At 44.8% G+C, this 20,368-nt stretch overlaps 1 protein-coding gene across 1 annotated transcript in view; it reads left to right on the top strand.

Annotated features, from left to right (window-relative positions):
* Positions 1–13,276: 13,276 nt before the first annotated feature.
* The window catches only part of TRMU (tRNA mitochondrial 2-thiouridylase), a 51,055-nt gene continuing 43,963 nt past the window's right edge, over positions 13,277–20,368 (top strand). The window contains 1 exon segment of the mRNA XM_040412301.1: positions 13,277–13,460. Within this exon segment, the coding sequence (XP_040268235.1) occupies positions 13,376–13,460 (85 nt within the window). The 5' untranslated portion in view covers positions 13,277–13,375.

Raw genomic sequence — 20,368 nt, 5'->3', positions numbered from 1 at the left:
GCTAAAAAAAAAAGCAGCTCCAGAATTGTCATATCACGGGCAATACAGGTATTTACTAATGTGGAGCTGAACGGTCCAGTGGAAGGCCTAATTCACATATCGGTGATTGTGAGACGATACTAAATGTGGGTGAAAAAGTGCAGATCTTTCCATTATGCCTTCTCTGTGTAGCCTCCACTCCTCCTGGTTTGGGCTCTCAGTCACTGACTAAAAGACGAATGTGTGAATTAAGCCTGAGGGTGTGCCATTTCTCTTGTACTCCGTGCAGGGATATTTGTGTAGTTCAAATGGAAACACTGTATTGTTTTAATGTCTTGTCTCTATGAACATAAGGTACCTTTTACGTGTTTTAGACTAAATGTTAAAAGAATTGATTTGTAAAGAAGCAATTGTCAATATTTGATTTTGTTTGCAAAAGTAATGTGTGTAATTAAATTAAAGATTTAATACATCTTGTGGTTCATCATCTGTTCTATAATGTTTTTTTTAAATTTGCTGTTCTGTGTAGCTACATCACTGGAAGTGGACAGCTCTCCTCACTGCACCGACAACATTGCAGTGGACAGCGCTCCTCACTGCACCGACAACATTGCAGTGGACAGCGCTCCTCACTGCACCGACAACATTGCAGTGGACAGCTCTCCTCACTGCACCGACAACATTGCAGTGGACAGCGCTCCTCACTGCACCGACAACATTGCAGTGGACAGCGCTCCTCACTGCACCGACAACATTGCAGTGGACAGCGCTCCTCACTGCACCGACAACATTGCAGTGGACAGCGCTCCTCACTGCACCGACAACATTGCAGTGGACAGCGCTCCTCACTGCACCGACAACATTGCAGTGGACAGCGCTCCTCACTGCACCGACAACATTGCAGTGGACAGCGCTCCTCACTGCACCGACAACATTGCAGTGGACAGCGCTCCTCAAAGTCCATGCCCTGTAGCGACTGAGCTACACAGAACAGCTGATGGTGGAGTTGCAGGGTGTTGGATCCTGGCCTATCCTGAGGACAGGCCATCACTTAAAGGGGTTGTCTCATTACAGAAAGTTGAGGCATATTCCTACGATATGCCACCATTGTCTTATAGGTGTGGGTCTCACCGCTGGGACCCGCACCTATATCGAAAACAGAGCCCCGCAAAGTGGTGGCTGGAGGACTCCAGTCCAGCCACCACCAAGCGCGGTCCCCACAAAGGTGAATAGGCGCCCACTGCTCATGGCTGGCCACCGATCCCTTTCACTTTTATGAGCTTGACTGAAATAGCCGAGCCAGTGCTCGACTATTTTCGGCGGCCCCATAGAAAATGGAAGGAAGCTGCGCAGTGCGCCCTCTGCCACATTCAGGGATCCGTTCTCAATATAGGTCGATATGCCCCCATTGTCTGTCTGTGATGAGACGAGCTCTTTCAAGAGGCTGGACAACGCCTTTTAACCAAATCAACAGCTAGCAGAGAAACTTGGCTCTAATTTCCTGTAATCCATAACTATGTAATAACGTAGGAAAAATGTTTTCTTATAAATGGTCTGACAACTCTGTGTATCATATGGCAAAACTGGATTGGTTCTTTAGAGGGAAGTAGAGGGTCCTATTAGAAAGGCTTTTCTTGAATGCATTAGGCTTCATTCATATCGCCATATAATGGGCACATGACAGGAAAAAAAAAATCGAATCAAAGAGCTTGTGCCCCTGTCCCTGCTGATGGAGTGAGAGGTTCTATCCCCCCCCCCCCCCCCCCCCTTGCATTGCCACTTAAATGCTGCCATTGATATTGACCACAGTATTTCAGGAACAGTCAATGTGCTAATTTGAATATAGCGGATACTGTTGGAGGTGAGTTACTCTGTGGGTAGATACAATTACTGTAAATAAAGTATACTTTTTATTTATTGCTTTATTACTTAGACCAAAACTGTCAATCAGAAGCGAGGCTACAGAAATGATTGGAGTGTGGGTGCACCAAGAGCAACAGTGACACCTTTGTTGCACCAAAGGCCTAATCTGCATATTAGCAAATAGTGTAATGGAATGGAGCCTCGGATCAACAAAAGAAACACTGTGCTTTAATGAAGAAAACCATAGCTATGGTTCTAAGAACAGTTTGATAGGGAGGTTGCTGGTAAGGCTAGTTTCACACTACCGCATCGCAGTTGGGCCCAATTCACAATAAGGGCTTGTTCACATGACCGTATGCCTTTTTTAGTGTTTTGCGGGCCATTTTTAACGGAGCTTTTTTTAAGATTTTTGTTTCAGTAGTGTTTCCGGTTCCATTCCGTTTTTCCGTATGGTGTATACAATAATTCCATAGAAAAAAATTGGGCAGGGCATAACATTTTCAATAGATGGTTCTGCAAAAACAGAACGGAAGACATACGGAGTACATTCCGTATGTTTTTTTTTTTTTTTGTGGAACAATTGAATGGTTCCGTATATGGAACTCAAACTGCCCCTATACGGAACGCAAAAAAACGTTCATGTGAACGAGCCCTAATAGTGATATGTAGCAGCACAGATCACTGCTTGGTGTAAAACATACAAAGACCTCCGAGGAAGGTTATAAACGCCAAGGAAAGTATGATACATTATTATGAGTATGAACAAAGACCTATCTGCCTTTCAAATCGATAGCAAGGTCTTTTACCTCCCAGCGTGGTAAGTTTTTAAGCGCTAACAGGGAGACACCCCTAGAGGAAGGGGAATGGTAAGTGTGTGCTGCCCATTGGACCCAAGGCTATTTAGCATCTGTCCAGGCGACTCCTGGAGACGTACTATGTGTGGCGCAGAGTTCCTAATGAAGGGAAAACATACATCTCTTTTGTGCTACCCTAACCTTCCACGACACAATCTTTAGGTCAGCCATGATGTAGAAAGTAATAATACATCCCTGCAACAGCATTACCATTAGGACGGTAATGAAAAATAACAGAACAATAACAGAAAAGTCCATACTATAACAAAAGTACTGTGAGAGAGGTCTGAAGGTAAAGATGGACAGACCAGTCAGTCAGCCAGAAATACCGGAAGCCCTCTACTAGTCATGTCAGAGAGCAGAAGCATGCGGGGATGAGGCGACAGCAGTAATAAGGTCACTAGCATAGGTAATCATAAAACATGAATAACCAATTCCATTATTAATCAAATAAAGAATAAAAACATAATATGGAACTTCAATAAAGTAGAGCCAGGCCAGGAGATCTTATGTAGATTGCCTATGAAAAGTCAGCCATTCAGAAGCTTCTCCAGGTATGGTGAAAAACACTGCCCTTGCCATCAATTATTCGAAGCGTAGCAGGATATGCCATGGAGCGGCAGCGTAACCTTTTCTGCAAGCCATTTGCTTCTAGCCTCCATGCCTCAGACTTAGCATTGAGGTCTGAGATAGACCTGGGGCAGTAGCATCTTCTATACAGGAAATCTGTTCCTCTGCATTTTGCACTGTGTCTCAAGTTTTGCAGGTCTTGGCGCAGTAGGCCTAGATCAATTTTGACCTCTTCAATTTTCCCAGTAAGTGATGTTTTGCATGCTGTGACAGCTGCCAGGACTTGAGCGGTGACTTGCCTGAGGGTAGCCTCCTCAGAGTCCTCATCTGGAGACATATCAACAGAGGCAGGGTCTGCAGCAGTGCTAGCTCTACGGTAGTGGAGAGTAAGAGCCCTCCTCCAATTGATGTCTTTCAAATTCATTCAAATGTTCAGTGGCGTTCTGCGTCTTTGGTGGACTCGTAAACTGTGTAATACTGTAAATACATAATAGGTCGCCTGGAGAAACACCGCAAAAGATGTGCTCAAACGGATGCCAAATGTGCATAACTGATGCACAGGATCTGTTTATTTTACAGGATCCGTTTTTTTTTTTAGTTTGTTTCTGTTCTTCTACAGCAAGTTCAACATGATGTACTCTAGACACAGCCGGGTTTTGATATGGCAGGCTTGGAAGACTGTCCTCCAGCTGTATAAAGACACGTGACATCAAACATAGCGACAGGCTCCCTTAACCCCTTAGGGACCGGGCTCATTTTCACCTTAAGGGCTGTTTTACACGAGCGGATGCCGTGCGTGGAATCCGCTCCGTGAAAGAGTGCCAAGACCCGATGCAGACTGCAGAGGCACGGAGCATTAACATGACTGATAATGCTCCGTGCCTCTCTGTGACCTCTTTACTACGAAATCACAGTGACAACTGTGATTTCGTAGTAAAGAGGTCACAGAGAGGCACAGGGCATTATCAGTCATGTTAATTCTCCGTGCCTCTGCAGTCTGCATCGGGTCTTGGCACTCTTTCACGGAGCGGATGCCACGAACGGCATCTGCTCGTGTGAAACAGCCCTAAGGACCAGGCCATCTTTTGCAAATCTGACCAGTGTCACTTTATGTGTGAATAACTTTAAAACGCTTTGACTTATCCAGGCCATTCTGAGATTGTTTTTTCGTCACATATTGTACTTCATGACACTGGTAAAATGGAGTAAAAAAAATGCATTTTTATTTATAAAAAAAATACAAAATTTGCCAAACATTTTGAAAATTTTTTCAAATTTCCAAGTTTTAATTTCTCTACTTCTATAATATATAGTAATACCTACAAAAATAGTTATTACTTTACATTCCCCATATGTCTACTTCATGTTAGGATCATTTTGGGAATGACATTTTATTTTTGGGGGACGTTACAAGGCTTAGAAGTTTAGAAGCAAATCTTTAAATTTCTCAGAAATTTTCAAAAACCAACTTTGTAAGGACCAGTTCAGGTCTGAAGTCACTTTGTGAGGCTTACATAATAGAAACCACCCAAAAATGACCCCATTCTAGAAACTACACCCCTCAAGGTATTCAAAACTGATTTTACAAACTTTGTTAACGATTTAGGTGTTCCACAAGAATTAACCACCTCCGGACCGCCTAACGCAGGATCGCGTTCCGGAGGCGGCAGCGCTGCGCACAGTAACGCATATATGCGTCATCTCGCGAGACGCGAGATTTCGCTCAAAGCCGGCCCGCGCATGCGCATCGCGGGCCGGCAAAAGTTAGAGGACAAGTTCGTCATCAGCCTGCCAGCAACGATCATTGGCTGGCAGGCTGGCGATTTTCAAAAAAACGAATCACAAGCCAGATAACACATCATAGTAAATATGATGTGTTAAATGGCTTGTCTGCTCCTCTGCTGGTCCTTTTCGTCGGTTGGTTCCAGCAGAGGAGCAGAGATCACTGTGAGTACCCACCAACACTACACTTAGCCCCAGATCACCCGAATTAACCCCTTGATCGCCCCTGTCAATCACCTAGTGAAAGGAAAAAAGTGATCAGTGTAAACTGTCACTTTTTTTTCCCACTGGTATTGACTGTTAGGTTTTAGGATAGTTTAGGCCCCTTGGTTAGGTAGTTTAGCGTCGGTTAGCGCCCATCCCCCCGCACCGCAGTCACTGATTCGCTGATTAGCGTATCGCTAATCAGCATTTGTACATTAATAGTATCTGTAAGTGATCAAACTGATCACAGTCAGATCTAAAATTGTATTAGTGTCACCTTAGCTCGCCCTCCACCCAAAACGCAGTGTTTGCCCGATCAGGCCTGATCGGTCGCCCACACGTGCGTTCACCCACACCCGCCCCGCCGCAGTGACAAAAAATATATATTTTTTTGATCACTGCACAATCACTTTCCAAGCGCTGCGGCGATAAAAAAATCAGTTTTGATATTTTTTATCAACCGCAGCGGCCTCCGGTACTTCGCTAGCCTCCCCTTTGTAAGACAGGCTTGCTTTTTTTCTTGGGTAGTCTCAGGGAATACCCCTAAATTTAGTAGTCCAAATGTCAAACAGGGGGTATTCTTCTGAAGAGGCCTACAGGATTCTGACCCAGTCGGATGATGAATGGGAACCCTCATCTGACGAATCTAGTGGGTCAGAATATGAACCTGTAGAAAGCAGTGGCACTCTGACCCAAAGTTCGGACGAGGAGGTGGAGGTCCCTGATAGAACCAGGCGTACCCGGCCCCGTGTCGCTAGACCACAGGTTGCGCAGGATCCGCTTCAAGAGCAGCAGAGTGGGGCTGGCGCTGTCGGATCACGTGGTGAGGCATACACCAGCAGCGCAGCCCTCCCTGGACCTAGTACCAGCACTGCCGTACAACATGGTGAAGTGGCGAGCACCAGAAGGGCAGTTGAAGCTGGTACGGTGGCACGTGCAGTAGTTACCCCGTCGCAGCCACCGCACAGACAGGCCCGTAGAGTCCCTGAGGTGCTGGCAAATCCTGATTGGCAGTCACCAACTTCAGCCGCACCATTAGTTCCCTTTCACCGCCCAGTCTGGAGTTCGGGTTGAGACAGCTCAGATCGGTTCGGCCCTGGGATTTTTTGAGCTGTTCTTGACTGCGGAGCTCTTGGACTTAGTCGTGGCAGAAACAAATCGGTATGCCACACAATTTATATCCGCCAACCTGGGAAGCTTTTATGCCCAGCCTTTCCGGTGGAAACCAGTCCAAGTTTCCGAAATTTTTCTGGGCCTTCTCCTCAACATGGGTCTAACCAAAAAGCATGAATTGCGGTCATATTGGTCCACGAACCCGATTCATCACATGCCCATGTTCTCTGCTGCTATGTCCAGGGCACGATTTGAGGCCATCCTGCGTTTCCTGCACTTTAGCGACAACACCACCTCCCGTCCCAGAGGCCACCCAGCTTTTGACCGGCTCCACAAAATTCGGCCCCTCATAGACCACTTCAACCAGAAATTTGCAGATTTGTATACCCCAGAGCAAAACATCTGCGTAGACGAGTCCCTAATACATTTTACCGGGCGCCTTGGCTTCAAACAATACATCCCAAGCAATATGTATGGGGTCAATAGGTATGGGGTCAAATTGTATAAGCTCTGTGAAAGGGCCACAGGCTATACCCACAAATTTCGGATCTATGAGGGAAAAGATCAGACCCTGGAGCCAGTCGGTTGCCCTGACTACCTGGGGAGCAGTGGGAAGACAGTCTGGGACTTGGTGTCACCCTTATTTGGCAAGGGGTACCATCTTTATGTGGACAATTTCTACACAAGTGTGGCCCTCTTCAGGCATTTGTTCCTAGAACAGATTAGCTGCTGTGGCACCGCGCGAACTAGTCGCGTGGGCTTCCCCCAACGGCTCGTTACCACCCGTCTTGCAAGGGGGGAGAGGGCTGCCTTGTGTAACGAAGAACTGCTCGCGGTGAAATGGAGAGACAAGCGTGACATTTACATGCTCTCCTCCATTCACGCAGACACGACAATACAAATTTAGCGAGCAACCCGTGTCATTGAAAAGCCCCTCTGTGTCCACGACTAAAATTTGCTCATGGGACCAGATGTTGTCTCCGTATTTAGTTTCCCGACGCACCAGACGCTGGTATAAGAAGGTGTCTGTATATTTGATTCAATTGGCTCTGTATAATAGTTTTGTTCTCTACAGTAAGGCTGGGAGAACACGATCCTTCCTCAAATTTCAGGAAGAGATCATCGAGAACCTCCTGTATCCAGAAGGTTCCGTGGCCCCATCCACCAGTGTAGTTAGCCGTCTACACGAGCGACATTTCCCCAGTGTCGTTCCTGGTACCTCAACCCAACCGTCACCCCGAAAAAGATGTTGTGTCTGTAGCAGGAGTGGAATAAGGCGTGACACCCGCTATTTCTGTCCTGACTGTCCTGACGACCCTGCCCTATGCTTTGGAGAGTGTTTCCGGAAGTACCACATACAGGTACACTTAGCATAGGTATTGCATCTCACAGGACAGGCACACAGGGCTATTAGGGCCCTTTTACTCACAGCTACTGCAAACCTCTCCTTTCACTTCGCCACATCTTTGGGCGATTTGCGCTTTGCACATTGTCCCATGGGGAAGGAAAGGTTTGTCCTATAAAAGGTAAAAAAAAAAAAAAAGGTAAGCAAAAAAGTAAACTTTAGTTCAAAAAGTAAAAAAAAAGTTTATATGTTCTGTTCAAAAGTTAATATAAATTTAATAAAATTTATTGTGTTGCGGCCTGGTTTTTTCTTTTTTGTTTTGTTTTTTTTTACCTTCCAGGTGGACCAACCGATCGACTAGCTGCAGCACTGATGTGCATTCTGACAGAAGCATTGCGCTGCTGTCAGATTACACACAAGTCGGTGTATGCGGCGCTGCAAGACGAGATTTCTCCTCTGCAGTAAAAGATACGTTTGCCGAGGCATATGAGCTGAGGAGGTGGCGGTGTTCATATGCTTTGGCAAACACTTTGTATATATATAAAAATAAAAATAAATCCCGGCAATGATTTATTCATCCACATCGATTGATGTGAATGGATAAATCTGGTTTGCCAGGGCATACGAGCTAAGTGGGTATGGATGTTAGGCGGAGCTCCTATGTCCTGGCAGACGCCTTTCCCCTCTTTTTTTTTTGGCAGAGATTTTTTCATCCACATTGATCGATGCGAATGAAGAAATCTGTACCGTTCATTTTTTTCTTTCAGCCCAGGGGCTCAATATAAGGAGAATAGCAGAAACTCCTAATGCTGGCCATACATGTAATGATTGCAGAGACCCTCAAATGCCAGGGCAGTACAAACACCCCACAAATAACACCATTTTGGAAAGAAGACACCCAAAGGTATTCGCTGAGGGGCATATTGAGTCCATGAAAGATTGAAATTTTTGTCTCAAGTTAGCGGAAAGGGAGACTTTGTGAGAAAAAAACCCAAAAAAATCAATTTCCGCTAACTTGTGCCCAAAATTTTTTTTTCTATGAATTCGCCATGCCCCTCATTGAATACCTTGGGTGTCTTCTTTCCAAAATGGGGTCACATGTGGGGTATTTATACTGCCCTGGCTTTTTAGGGGCCCTAAAGCGTGAGAAGAAGTCTGGGATCCAAATGTCTAAAAATGCCCTCCTAAAAGGAATTTGGGCACCTTTGCGCATCTAGGCTGCAAAAAAGTGTCACACATGTGGTATCGCCGTACTCAGGAGAAGTTGGGGAATGTGTTTTGGGGTGTCATTTTACATATACCCATGCTGGGTGAGATAAATATCTTGGTCAAATGCCAACTTTGTATAAAAAAATGGGAAAAGTTGTCTTTTGACAAAAAATAAAAAATTCTAGGAACTCGCCATGCCCCTCACGGAATACCTTGGGGTGTCTTCTTTCCAAAATGGGGTCACTTGTGGGGTAGTTATACTGCCCTGGCATTCTAGGGGCCCAAATGTGTGGTAAGTAGTTTGAAATCAAAATGTGTAAAAAATGGCCGGTGAAATCCGAAAGGTGCTCTTTGGAATGTGGGCCCCTTTGCCCACCTAGGCTGCAAAAAAGTGTCACACATGTGGTATCTCCGTACTCAGGAGAACTTGGGCAATGTGTTTTGGGGTGTTATTTTACATATACCCATGCTGGGTGAGAGAAATATCTTGGCAAAAGACAACTTTTCCCATTTTTTTATACAAAGTTGGCATTTGACCATGTATCGTGAAATCCTGAGCGACAACCTCCTTCCCTCTGCCAGGAAACTGAAAATGGGTCGTGGATGGGTGTTCCAGCACGACAATGACCCAAAACATACAGCAAAGGCAACAAAGGAGTGGCTCAAGAAGAAGCACATTAAGGTCATGGAGTGGCCTAGTCAGTCTCCGGACCTTAATCCAATCGAAAACCTATGGAGGGAGCTCAAGCTCAGAGTTGCACAGAGACAGCCTCGAAACCTTAGGGATTTAGAGATGATCTGCAAAGAGGAGTGGACCAACATTCCTCCTAAAATGTGCGCAAACTTGGTCATCAATTACAAGAAACGTTTGACCTCTGTGCTTGCAAACAAGGGTTTTGTCCACCAAGTATTAAGTCTTTTTTTGTTAGAGGGTTCAAATACTTATTTCACTCAATGAAATGCAAATCAGTTGCTATCTTTTATTTAAAGTTATTTTTTCGATTTTCCTTTTGATGTGCTATCTGCCACTGTTACAATAAACCTACCATTGAAATGATACTGTTCTGAGACTTTTCATTTCTTTGTCATTGGACAAACTTACAAAATCAGTGAGGGGTCAAATAATTATTTCCCCCACTGTACTGTTATCCCCGGGCACCGCTCCGTTCGCCCGGTATAGGCTCCGGTATCTTCATAGTTAGGCTCCACCCAGGGGAACCTGACAGGGTCTCTTTCTCCTATGCTGTAGCGCTGGCCAATCACAGCGCTCAGCTCATAGCCTGGATTTTTGCGGGATGAGATGACAGTTTGATTGGCACTACTTTGGGATTCGTATGACTTTTTGATCGCTTGCTATTATACTTTTTGTGATGTAAGGTGACAAAAACTAGCTTTTTTTTACACCATTTTTTTTTTTTTTTTTTTTACGGTATTCACCTGAGGGGTTAGGTCATGTGATATTTTTATAGAGCAAGTTATTGCGGCGATACCTAATATGTATCCTATTTTTTTTATTTATGTAAGTTTTTACACAATGATTTCATAATATAATCATGTTTTAGTGTTTCCATAGTCTGAGAGCCATAATTTGTTCAGTTTTTGGGTGATTATCTTGGGTAGGGTATGATTTTTGCGGAATGAGATGATTGGCACCATTTTGGGGTGCGTGTGACTTTTTGATCGCTTGCTGTTGTACTTTTTGTGATGTAAGGTGACAAAAAAATGGTTTATTTAGCACAGTTTTTATTTTTTTACGGTGTTCATCTGAGGGGTTAGGTCATGTGATATGTTTATAGAACCGGTCGATACGGACGCGGCGATACCTAATAGGTCTACTTTTTCCCCCTAATTTTTACCAATTTTTTTATTTATTTAGGGAAAATGATGTTTTTGTTTATTTTTACTTGAAACTTTAAATTTTTGGGGGGGAAAACTTTATTTTTTCAATTTTTTTTTCACTTTATTTTTTGTCCCACTTTGGGACTTCAACTTTTGGGGGTCTAATCGCCTTTACAAAGCATCCCAATACTTCTGTATTGGAATGCATTAGCTGTATGAGAAATACAGTGTGTATTACTCATACAGCTTCCTGCCTGTGAGATCCAGGGGGCTGGATCTCACAGGCTCTTTACCAGAAGGCAGCCTGCTGCCTTCCATGCCATCGGGTCCCCCCTACAGCCCCACGGGGACCCGATGGCACTGCCGCCCGCCGCAACCTGTAAAAGCTGCAAACCGCAGGTCTGAATTGACCTGCGGTTTGCGGCAATTGCTGACCCCCCCCCGCACATTGTCCCCAGGTGCCTGCTCAATGATTTGAGCAGGCACCTTGTTCCGATCACCGCCCGCCGGGCGGTGGTGATCGGAACTACACATGACGTACCGGTATGTCATGTGTCCTTAAGTATCGGGACATCATGCCGTACCGGTACATCACGTGTCTGGAACAGGTTAAAGGGTTATCCCATGTCTAATGTAAAAAATGAAAATCCAGTCATCATATAAATGACAATCACTAACAAACCTAGAACCAGCCCTGTACATCACATGGATCCAGAGATCTCCGCATTCATTGCTCTGCTAGATTTATATCAAGCTGACAGCTCAAGGGGAGTGTCTTTTCTGCTGCAGCTAAAAGGGGCGTGTCTCAGCTCTCCCTATCACAGCTCAAGGGGAGTGTCTTTTCTGTTGGAGCTAAGGGGGCGTGTCTCATCTCTCCCTATCACAGCTCAAGGGGAGTGTCTTTTCTGCTGCAGCTAAGAGGGCGTGTCTCAGCTCTCCCTATTACAGCTCAGGAGGCGTGTCTTTTCTGCTGCAGCTAAGAGGGCGTGTCTCAGCTCTCCCTATCACAGCTCAGGAGGCAGTTGAAGGATGAAACTGAGCATGTGCGGCCTTCTCAGTGAGTAGGACAAAGAAATAAGAAAAAAAAAACAGCATATGGTGCTATACAGATATATTTTATTAAATAACTCTGGGTTTTTGCTGGTTTGAAAACTGTAGAATATTTTTCGTGGGACAACCCCTTTAAAGGGGTTGTCTCACTTCAGCACATGGCATTTATCAGGTAGAGAAAGTTAATACAAGCCACTTACTAATGTATTGTGATTGTCCATATTGCCTTTGCTGGCTGGATTCATTTTTCTATCACATTATACACTGCTCATTTCCGTGGTTACTACCACCCTGCAATCCAGTGGCGGTGGGCGCTCTTGCTCACAATAGAGAAAAGCGCCAACTTATGTGAGCGCCCACACTTCCGGCCACCATAGAGGCCAGCGCTTTTCCTATAGTGTACAAGCACGGCCACCGCTGATGGATTACAGGATGGTCATACCCATGGAAACGAGTCGTGTGTAATGTGATGGAAAAATGAATCCAGCCAGCAAAGGAGGCAATATGGACAATAACAATACATTAGTAAGTGGCTTGTATTAACTTTCTCTACATGATAAATGCCACTTGCTGAAGTGAGACAAGCCCTGGGTACATGATGACTTTGTTCGCCTCACGTGATTTAAAGAGGAATTTTGGTTGTTTCAAGTTAGCCCCTACCCACAGAATGGGGGCTAACTATTAGACGGATGAATTTTATGCTACTATCGTATTGCAGTCACACCATGTCGCTCATTATAAAAATTGTCCTGCGACAAAATGTTGCGCAACACATGTCGTCTTGTAGCTCTATCCCAGTGGTGGCGAACCTATGGCACTGGTGCCAGAGGCGGCACTCAGAGCCCTGTCTGTGAGCACCCGCACCCTGGAAAAGTCTAAGGCAGGCATCCTCAAACTGCGGCCCTCCAGCTGTTGTAAAACTACAACTCCCACAATGCCCTGCTGTAGGCTGATGCCTGTAGGCTGTTCGGGCATGCTGGGAGTTGTAGTTTTGCAACAGCTGGAGGGCCGCAGTTTGAGGATGCCTGGTCTAAGGCATACCAATAGACTTTACCCGCCATTCATCAGCGCAGGGCGCTCTATGTATAGCACAAGCAGCGCACTAAATGTAGGCAGGTTATTATAGCCAAATGATAAAGTACATAGAAAATGTACTATATTGGACTGTAGTATTCAGGGTAAATTGCCGTGTTGGGATAAATAAGTGTGTTTTTGGTTGAAGTTTAGCACTCGGTCTCTAAAAGGTTCACCATCACTGCCCTAGCCTAATACATAACGTTGTGACCATAAGTTATACTGTAAGCCCACAGCAACTTCAGTCCTGGAAATACCCTGTCCCAGTCCTATCTCTGGCTTACAGTTCCCTCTGACATTTCCCTCAAGATTTATCAAACCAAGTTGAAGCACCGCCATCTAGTGGCCGCTGCCGGCATTACACGGCTGTTCCCTGGGAACTGTGAGGCGGAGATGAGTTTCTGGCCGGGCCTTTATCAGTCCTGCACCCCCTTCCAGCAGCAGCAGATAACCGGCGTGACTTTCCTTGAGAGGTACATGAGACGCAGGTGACATGCTGCAAGCGGTGCGGCATGTGGTGTGCGCCATGTCCGGAGGGGTGGACAGCGCCGTGACCGCCCTGCTGCTGCGAAGGAGAGGTGAGGAGAATGGACGCGGCCATTACACTGCACGTTCCTAGTTTCCACCTGGAATATGGAAAGACGTCCACTTACTGTGTGTGAGGGAATAGACACCGTGCCAGATAGGTAGACGCCGGGGGAGGGTGATCAGTAGCTGGTGAGGTGGGCATGTACTAGTGCCAGTATTCTGTGCCATATTTATGAGGCTGCACCAGCTTTGCCAACATGAAGTGTTATAGTTTGTCAGGTCTTCCAGTCATGGCAAGAGACAACCTGGTATTCTATAGGGCAGTATGCCCGCTCAGACTGGTATACATCTTCTGGACAACTGTGACCCTGCACCCGGTAGAAGTGGAGGTGAAACTTATAACTCCCTGCCTGCCGCCGTTCTCTTAAAATAAAGACTTGTATAATATGCTAATGAGCCTCTAGGTGCTATTAGGGCGTTGCTTCAGCACCTAGAGGCTCGGTCTACGCACCCTTTGGCACGCCCAGGTCCAGTTGATTGACTTTCGAGTTCTCCTCATCGTCCCGTAAATCCCGCGCCTGTGCCGTCCTGTTTAGTATTTGGCGCAAGCGTAGTGAGGAGGCCGGCAGCAGGAGGGTGTCCTTCACTCACTGCGCCGAATACTAAACGGGACGGCGCAGGCACGGGATTTACAGGACGATGAGGAGAACTCGAAAGTCAATCAACTGGACCTGGGTGTGCCAAAGGGTGCGTAGACCGAACCTCTAGGTGCTGAAGCAACGCCCTAATAGCACCTAGAGGCTTATTTGCATATTATAAAAGTCATTATTTAGCGCGTATGGCCGCAGGCAGCAAGATATAATTCAAACAGTTATGTTCTGCTGACATTAGCTCATTGCTAATGTCAGCCAGATACATAACGAGATTTTTCTGATGATAGAAACCCTTTAACCCCTTCCCGACCCATGGCGTACTACTACGTCATGGGAACCACTGCGTTTCCGCAATTTGACGTAATAGTACATCATGGTGATCGCGCAGGCACCGGAGCGGTGCTCGCCAGATCACTGCAGGGGTCCGGCAGTCCCTGGTAGCCGGGCCCCTGCTGTATCCGCCGGCATCACTGTAAAAGCCGATGACGGTGGCTTAACCCCTTCTATGCCGCGGCAACATAGAAGGGGTTTTTAGCGGGCGAGTGAGCGCATCAAGTCCCCGCGCTCCTGCTGTGGCGGGGACCCGAAGCGTGACATGGCAGCCCAATGCCTTGCACGGCATCGGGAACTGCCTTCTACGGGTGCCGAGGAGATTCAGCCTCAGGCTGGGTCTCCTAGGCAACCTGTTAGTGTATGACTCGGTGTCATACACGAACAGGCAATGCATTACACTACAGATGTATTGTAATGCATTGCAGAGGGGATCAGACCCCCAAAAGTGAAATAAAGTAAAGAAAAAAAAGTTAAAGTGTTTTTATTAAAATTAATAAAGTAATAAAATTTATGAAGTACAAAAAGAAAAACTCCCCTTTCCCCTTATTTTATAATAAAAAAAAAAACACATTAGGTTTCGCGGTGTCCGTAATGACTGGCTCTATAAATATATCACATGATCCACCCTGTCTGATAAACACCATAAAAAATTTAATAAAAACGGTGTAAAAAAAAAGTGCAACACGAAGCGATCAAAAAAGCGTATGTCCCACAAAATGGTATCACCGTCACCTCATCCCGCAAAAAAATAAGCCCCTACCTAAGACAATCGCCCAAAAAAATTTAAAAAACGATAGCTCTCAGAACATGGAGACACTAAAACATATTTTTTTGTTTCAAAACTGCTATTATTGTGCTAAAGTGAAATACAGGGTGGGCCATTTAATAAAATGGGAATTGTTGGTGATATTAACTTCCTGTTTGTAGCACATTAGTATATGTGAGGGGGGAAACTTTTCAAGATGGGTGGTGACCATGGCGGCCATTTTGAAGTTGGCCATTTTGAATCCAACTTTTGTTTTTTCAATAGGAAGAGGGTCATGTGACACATCACTTATTGGGAATTTCACAAGAAAAACAATGGTGTGCTTGGTTTTAACATAACTTTATTCTTTCATGAGTTATTTACAAGTTTCTGACCCCTCTAAAATGTGTTCAATGTGCTGCCCATTGTGTTGGATTGTCGGTGCAACCCTCTTCTCCCACTCTTCACACACTGATAGCAACACCGCAGGAAAAATGCTAGCACAGGCTTCAGTTTCAGGTGCTTCACATCTCGTATCTTCACAGCATAGACAATTGCCTTCAGATGACCCCAAAGATAAAAGTCTAAGGGGGTCAGATCGGGAGACCTTGGGGGCCATTCAACTGGCCCACGACGATCAATCCACTTTCCAGGAAACTCTTAATCTAGGAATGCTCGGACCTGACACCCATAATGTGGTGGTGCACCATCTTGCTGGAAAAACTCAGGGAACGTGCCAGCTTCAGTGCATAAAGAGGGAAACCCATCATCATGTAGCAATTTCGCATATCCAGTGGCCTTGAGGTTTCCATTGATGAAGAATGGCCCCACTATCTTTGTACCCCATATACCACACCATACCATCAATTTTTTTGTTCCAACAGTCTTGGAGGGATCTATCCAATGTGGGTTAGTGTCAGACCAATAGCGGTGGTATTGTTTGTTAACTTCACCATTCACATAAAAGTTTGCCTCATCACTGAACAAAATCTTCTGCGTAAACTGAGGGTCCTGTTCCAATTTTTGTTTTGCCCATTCTGCAAATTCAGTGCGCCGATCTGGGTCATCCTCGTTGAGATGCTGCAGTAGCTGGAGTTTGTAAGGGTGCCATTTGTGAGTAACTAATATCCGCTGAAGGGATGTTCGACTAATGCCACTCTCCAGTGACATGCGGCGAGTGCTACGCTGTAGGCTCTTGCTGAATGAAGCTAGGACAGCCACTGATGTTTCTTCATTAGAGACAGATTTAATGCTTCCACATTTTGGCAAATCCAACACTGAACCAGTTTCACGAAACTTAGCAAGCAGTTTGCTAACTGTAGCATGGGAGATGGGTGGTCTCGTAGGGTGTCTTGCATTGAAATCTGCTGCAATGACCCGGTTACTGCGTTCACCAGACATCAACACAATTTCTATCCGCTCCTCACGTGTTAACCTCGGCGACATGTCAATGGCTGTAAACAAAGAGAAACTTGTAAATAACTCATGAAAGAATAAAGTTACGTTAAAACCAAGCACACCATTGTTTTTCGTGTGAAATTCCCAATAAGTTTGATGTCACATGACCCTCTTCCTATTGAAAAAAAGTTGGATTCAAAATGGCCGCCATGGTCACCACCCATCTTGAAGTTTCCCCCCTCACATATACTAATGTGCCACAAACAGGAAGTTAATATCACCAACCATTCCCATTTTATTAAGGTGTATCCATATAAATGGCCCACCCTGTACATTAAAAAAAATACATATACGGTATCGCCGTGTCCATAACAACCAGCTCTATAAAAATATCACATGACCTAACCTCTCAGGTGAACACCGTAAAAAAAAAAAAAGCCATTTTTGTCACATTACAAAAATTGCAACAGCAAGTGATCAAAAAGGCTTATGCCCCCCAAAATAGTACCAATCAGACCGTCACCTCATTCCGCAAAAAATGAGACCCTACCCAAGAGAATCGGTCTAAGAATTAAAAAGCTATGGCTCTCAGACTATGGATACACTAAAATATCATTATTTCGGTTTCAAAAATGCTATTATTGTGTTAAACTTAAAGAGGACCTTTCACTACAATAAAAAATGTAAACTAAGCATACAGACATGGAGAGCGGCGCCCAGGGATCTCCCTGCACTTACTATTATCCCTGGGCGCCGCTCCGTTCTCCCGGTATAGGCTCCGGTATCTTCAGATGTTCGGCTCAACTGGGTGGAGCCTGCTGGTGTCTCCTTCTCCCAGGCTGTAGCGCTGGCCAATCTCAGCACATAGCCTGAGAGAGAAAAAAAACCTCTCAGGCTATATGTGCTGAGCGCTGCGATTGGCCAGCACTCCAGCTTGGGAGAAGGAGACGCTGGCAGGCTCCACCCAGTTGAGCCGAACATCTGAAGATACCGGAGCCTATACCGGGAGAACGGAGCGGTGCCCAGGGATAATAGTAAGTGCAGGGAGATCCCTGGGCGCCGCTCTCCATGTCTGTATACTTAGCTTAGATTTTTTTATCGTAGTGAAAGGTCCTCTTTAACCACCTCAGCCCCCAGTGCTTAAACACCCTGAAAGACCAGGCCACTTTTTACACTTCTGACCTACACTACTTTCACCGTTTATTGCTCGGTCATGCAACTTGCCACCCAAATGAATTTTACCTCCTTTTCTTCTCACTAATAGAACTTTCATTTGGTGGTATTTCATTGCTGCTGACATTTTTACTTTTTTTGTTATTAATTGAAATTTAACGATTTTTTTGCAAAAAAAATGACATTTTTCACTTTCAGTTGTAAAATTTTGCAAAAAAAACTACATCCATATATAAATTTTGCTCTAAATTTATTGTTCTACATGTCCTTGATAAAAAAAAAATGTTTGGGTAAAAAAAAAATGCTTTGGGTAAAAGTTATAGCGTTTACAAACTATGGTACAAAAATGTGAATTTCCGCTTTTTGAAGCAGCTCTGACTTTCTGAGCACCTGTCATGTTTCCTGAGGTTCTACAATGGCCAGACAGTACAAACACCCCACAAATGACCCCATTTCGGAAAGTACACACCCTAAGGTATTCGCTGATGGGCATAGTGAGTTCATAGAACTTTTTATTTTTTGTCACAAGTTAGCGGAAAATGATGATTTTTTTTTTTTTTTTTCTTACAAAGTCTCATATTCCACTAACTTGTGACAAAAAATAAAAACTTCTATGAACTCACTATGCCCATCACGAAATACCTTGGGGTCTCTTTTTTCCAAAATGGGGTCACTTGTGGGGTAGTTATACTGCCCTGGCATTCTAGGGGCCCGAATGTGTGGTAAGGAGTTTGAAATCAAATTCTGTAAAATATGACGAGTGAAATCCGAAAGGTGCTCTTTGGAATATGGGCCCCTTTGCCCACCTAGGCTGCAAAAAAGTGTCACACATCTGGTATCTCTGTATTCAGGAGAAGTTGAGGAATGTGTTTTGGGGTGTCATTTTACATATACCGATGCTGGGTGAGATAAATATCTTGGTCAAATGCCAACTTTGTATAAAAAAAATGGGAAAAGTTGTCTTTTGCCAAGATATTTCTCTCACCCAGCATGGGTATATGTAAAATGACACCCCAAAACACATTCCCCAACTTCTCCTGAGTACGGAGATACCAGATGTGTGACACTTTTTTGCAGCCTAGGTGGCAAAGGGGCCCATATTCCAAAGAGCACCTTTCGGATTTCACAGGTCATTTTTTACAGAATTTGATTTCAAACTCCTTACCACACATTTGGGCCCCTAGAATGCCAGGGCAGTATAACTACCCCACAAGTGACCCCATTTTGGAAAGAAGAGACCCAAGGTATTCGCTGATGGGCATAGTGAGTTCATGGAAGTTTTTATTTTTTGTCACAAGTTAGTGGAATATGAGACTTTGTATGAAAAAAAATAAATAAAAAATCAGCATTTTCCACTAACTTGTGACAAAAAATAAAAATTTCTAGGAACTCGCCATGCCCCTCACGGAATACCTTGGGGTGTCTTCTTTCCAAAATGGGGTCACTTGTGGGGTAGTTATACTGCCCTGGCATTTTCCAGGGGCCCTAATGTGTGGTAAGTAGGTAAATGACCTGTGAAATCCTAAAGGTGCTCTTTGGAATATGGGCCCCTTTGCCCACCTAGGCTGCAAAAAAGTGTCACACATGTGGTATCGCCGTATTCAGGAGAAGTTGGGGAATGTGTTTTGGGGTGTCATTTTACATATACCCATGCTGGGTGAGAGAAATATCTTGGCAAAAGACAACTTTTCCCATTTTTTTTTTTATACAAAGTTGGCATTTGACCAAGATATTTCTCTCACCCAGCATGGGTATATGTAAAATGACACCCCAAAACACATTCCCCAACTTCTCCTGAGTATGGCGATACCAGATGTGTGACACTTTTTTGCAGCCTAGATGCGCAAAGGTGCCCAAAGTCCTTTTAGGAGGGCATTTTTAGACATTTGGATACCAGACTTCTTCTCACGCTTTGGGGCCCCTAGAATGCCAGGGCAGTATAAATACCCCACATGTGACCCCATTTTGGAAAGAAGACACCCCAAGGTATTTAATGAGGGGCATGGCGAGTTCATAGAATTTTTTATTTTTTTTGGCACAAGTTAGCGGAAATTGATATTTTTTATTTTTTTCTCACAAAGTCTCCCGTTCCGCTAACTTGGGACAAAAATTTCAATCTTTCATGGACTCAATATGCCCCTCACGGAATACCTGGGGGTGTCTTCTTTCCGAAATGGGGTCACATGTGGGGTATTTATACTGCCCTGGTATTCTAGGGGCCCTAAAGCGTGAGAAGAAGTCTGGAATATAAATGTCTAAAAAAATTTACGCATTTGGATTCCGTGAGGGGTATGGTGAGTTCATGTGAGATTTTATTTTTTGACACAAGTTAGTGGAATATGAGACTTTGTAAGAAAAAAAAAAAATAATTCCGCTAACTTGGGCCAAAAAAATGTCTGAATGGAGCCTTACGGGGGGGTGATCAATGACAGGGGGGGGTGATCAATGACAGGGGGGGGGTGATCAGGGAGTCTATATGGGGTGATCACCACAGTCATTGATCACTCCCCCTGGAAGGCTCCAGGGAGACGCCTGTATGTGTTTTGCAGATCCGATCCATCTATCAGTGGATCCGTAAAAATCATGCGGACATCTGAATGGAGCTTTACAGGGGGGTAATCAATGACAGGGGGGGTGATCAGGGAGTCTATATGGG

The sequence above is a fragment of the Bufo bufo genome, chromosome 1 (assembly GCF_905171765.1).
Source record: "Bufo bufo chromosome 1, aBufBuf1.1, whole genome shotgun sequence".
Classification (NCBI taxonomy): domain Eukaryota; kingdom Metazoa; phylum Chordata; class Amphibia; order Anura; family Bufonidae; genus Bufo; species Bufo bufo.
Note: the sequence above shows the minus strand (reverse complement) of the source record. Positions and strands in the feature narration are given on the sequence as shown.